This window comes from Malania oleifera, chromosome 4, assembly GCF_029873635.1.
Source record: "Malania oleifera isolate guangnan ecotype guangnan chromosome 4, ASM2987363v1, whole genome shotgun sequence".
In the NCBI taxonomy this organism is placed as follows: Eukaryota; Viridiplantae; Streptophyta; class Magnoliopsida; order Santalales; family Ximeniaceae; genus Malania; species Malania oleifera.
In genome coordinates this window covers 5,537,274-5,539,392 of record NC_080420.1, presented here as the reverse complement: position 1 = coordinate 5,539,392, position 2,119 = coordinate 5,537,274, and the positions used below count along the sequence as shown (strand labels likewise).

The following is a 2,119-nucleotide window of genomic DNA, read 5'->3' as shown; positions in this document are numbered from 1 at the left end:
GAAATAACAATATTAATGCTTTTGTTATATTGGCCCTAGGCAAAAATGGGGTATCTACACTCGGCAGCCCAATTCGTGTTCCCCCGACCACGACCATCAATCTCGTGCATGTTGTCCCTACGTACATCGACCCCCAAAGTAGAGAAGCGGTCTGGGATGCCCTGTCGAAAGCCAAACTGACGCATCACTCGATCTGGGAGATGCCACTCGATAATATGAAAGCATATGAGTGGCACTTGGGCAACCTAGAGGTCGGACCCAACTACATAGTCAGTAGGTAGGTCGGCTAAAATGTCATTCATGCATGGCGCCCATACAAACTATGCGTAAACATATGGTAAATGTAAGAGGTGGGTAGGGATATCTACAAAGTATGCAAAATATGGTCAATACACATGGCCGAGACTACCTTATGCTCTCGGTGCATGTCCAGCTCGAATCTGTATTAGGGCAACGTATGTTGTGCAACATTAGGCGCCAACAACCGATCCCTCCACCTATACAAAATAAAACGTAAGTGAAAAAGGTGTAACAACTAGTACATACTACGACTCAATATTCGTAGCACTCATACAAGGAATGGATTGTAAGTGAAGTTACTAACCTCCACGCGAGTGGAGCTGGGTCAATCAGGCGTCTGTCCTGGTCCCTCTGAATAAGACGCCGGAGACTGTGATGCATAGGAGCTAACGACATGAATCTCTCCCACGCCCAAACCTACAATAAGTGGAGTGCTCCTCCGATCTGGGAGTGGAAAACGTCAGTAGCGCGACACATCTCCTGGTACAGCCACGCTAACATCGCAGAGCCCCAACTGTACTGTCGTATCTTTGCTCGCTCCGCGAGGAGTGGAAGGAACATGAAGTGCGCGTAACTCCCCGCGAGGTCACAGAACAGCGTCCTACATATCAATCGCAGCATGTGGGCATGTGCGTGGCATGCTACTATGTGATCATCGACGGCTGTCGAGAGCTGGCGAAACATCTCGCCCTCGAGAAACCGCATGCAAATGCGGGCACCAACAAGCTCACCATCTGGAGGCACCACTCCTAACAATATCTCGCAAATGCGGCGGAGTGCTCCCCCCTGATCGGCGCCTCCCTCCTGTACTGGTCCAACAGTACGACCAGTGACGGGCATCTCATCAATCAATAGCCCAAACAACACCGCCACATCCTGTAGGGTGATAGTCGCCTCCCCGTACAGCAAGTGGAACGTGTGTGTCTCCGGCCTCCATCACTCCACCAAGGCGGTCATGAGATGTCAATCCAACTAGATATGGCCAATCTGATATATCCCATAAAAGCCCGCGTCTTGTATCCAATCAACAATGCGGGGGTCCGTGCCTATCCCCTCGTGTACGCTCTAAGTGCCCCCTCGGCAATATAACACATCAGCGTGCGAATCGATCCACGCCCGACTAGATCGGTGACGATTGCCCATTGTCAGTACACTAGGATCAGACGGCCCTAGATCGATCCTGCAAATAAGACAGCATAGTTAAAGCGTCAACAAAAAAATAATCAGAATTGAGTATCTGTGACGGCTGCTTTCTAGGGTGGAATTGAACGGACATCTCAGGTTTCATCCTAGATGTGTACAACTGAAAATATCCCACCTAACTTTTTTTCTCAAGATGCACTATTCCCCATGGATGAACAGAGTGACTGAATTGCTCCAAGGCAACCGATAGCATTGAAGGAGAAGCGTTCACCTAAAAAGGAAGGCAACCTAGGGATCTTAGATTTGGAATCTAGGAATAAGGCTCTCCTTACCCGCACCCAAGATCAGGAATCTTGGCCTAAATGGATGTCGCTGACTTATTTTAAAGACTCACCGTTTCGGGATGCATAGGCTAAGAATGATGCTTCCCAACTGTGGAAAAAAAAAATAGTTGATCTTAAAAATCGCCTTGTTTAGAAGGAGGAAGTAGTATGACAGCTAAAAACTTGTTGAAATTATGGGGCTACAAATAGGCAAATTTCTTCATCTATTGCATATGGAACGTGTGTGAAACAAAGAGATAGAAGTAGTATGGCACAAAGATGTTTGGAAATGTGGTAGTATCCCTACGCATGCTTTTATCTTATGGTTGATGTGTGGCAGCACCCATAATCAT

At 47.6% G+C, this 2,119-nt stretch overlaps 1 protein-coding gene across 1 annotated transcript; it reads right to left on the bottom strand.

The window, feature by feature from the left end:
• Window positions 1-717: 717 nt before the first annotated feature.
• LOC131153653 (serine/threonine-protein phosphatase 7 long form homolog) lies at window positions 718-1,140 on the bottom strand. The gene has a single exon (XM_058106105.1). The coding sequence runs from the start codon at window positions 1,138-1,140 to the stop codon at window positions 718-720; it is 423 nt and encodes a 140-aa protein (XP_057962088.1).
• Between the last annotated feature and the right edge of the window lie 979 nt (window positions 1,141-2,119).

Excerpts from the sequence above, each read along its gene's own strand:
- LOC131153653 (XM_058106105.1), bottom strand. The coding sequence starts at position 1,140 with ATGCCCGTCACTGGTCGTACTGTTGGACCAGTACAGGAGGGAGGCGCC.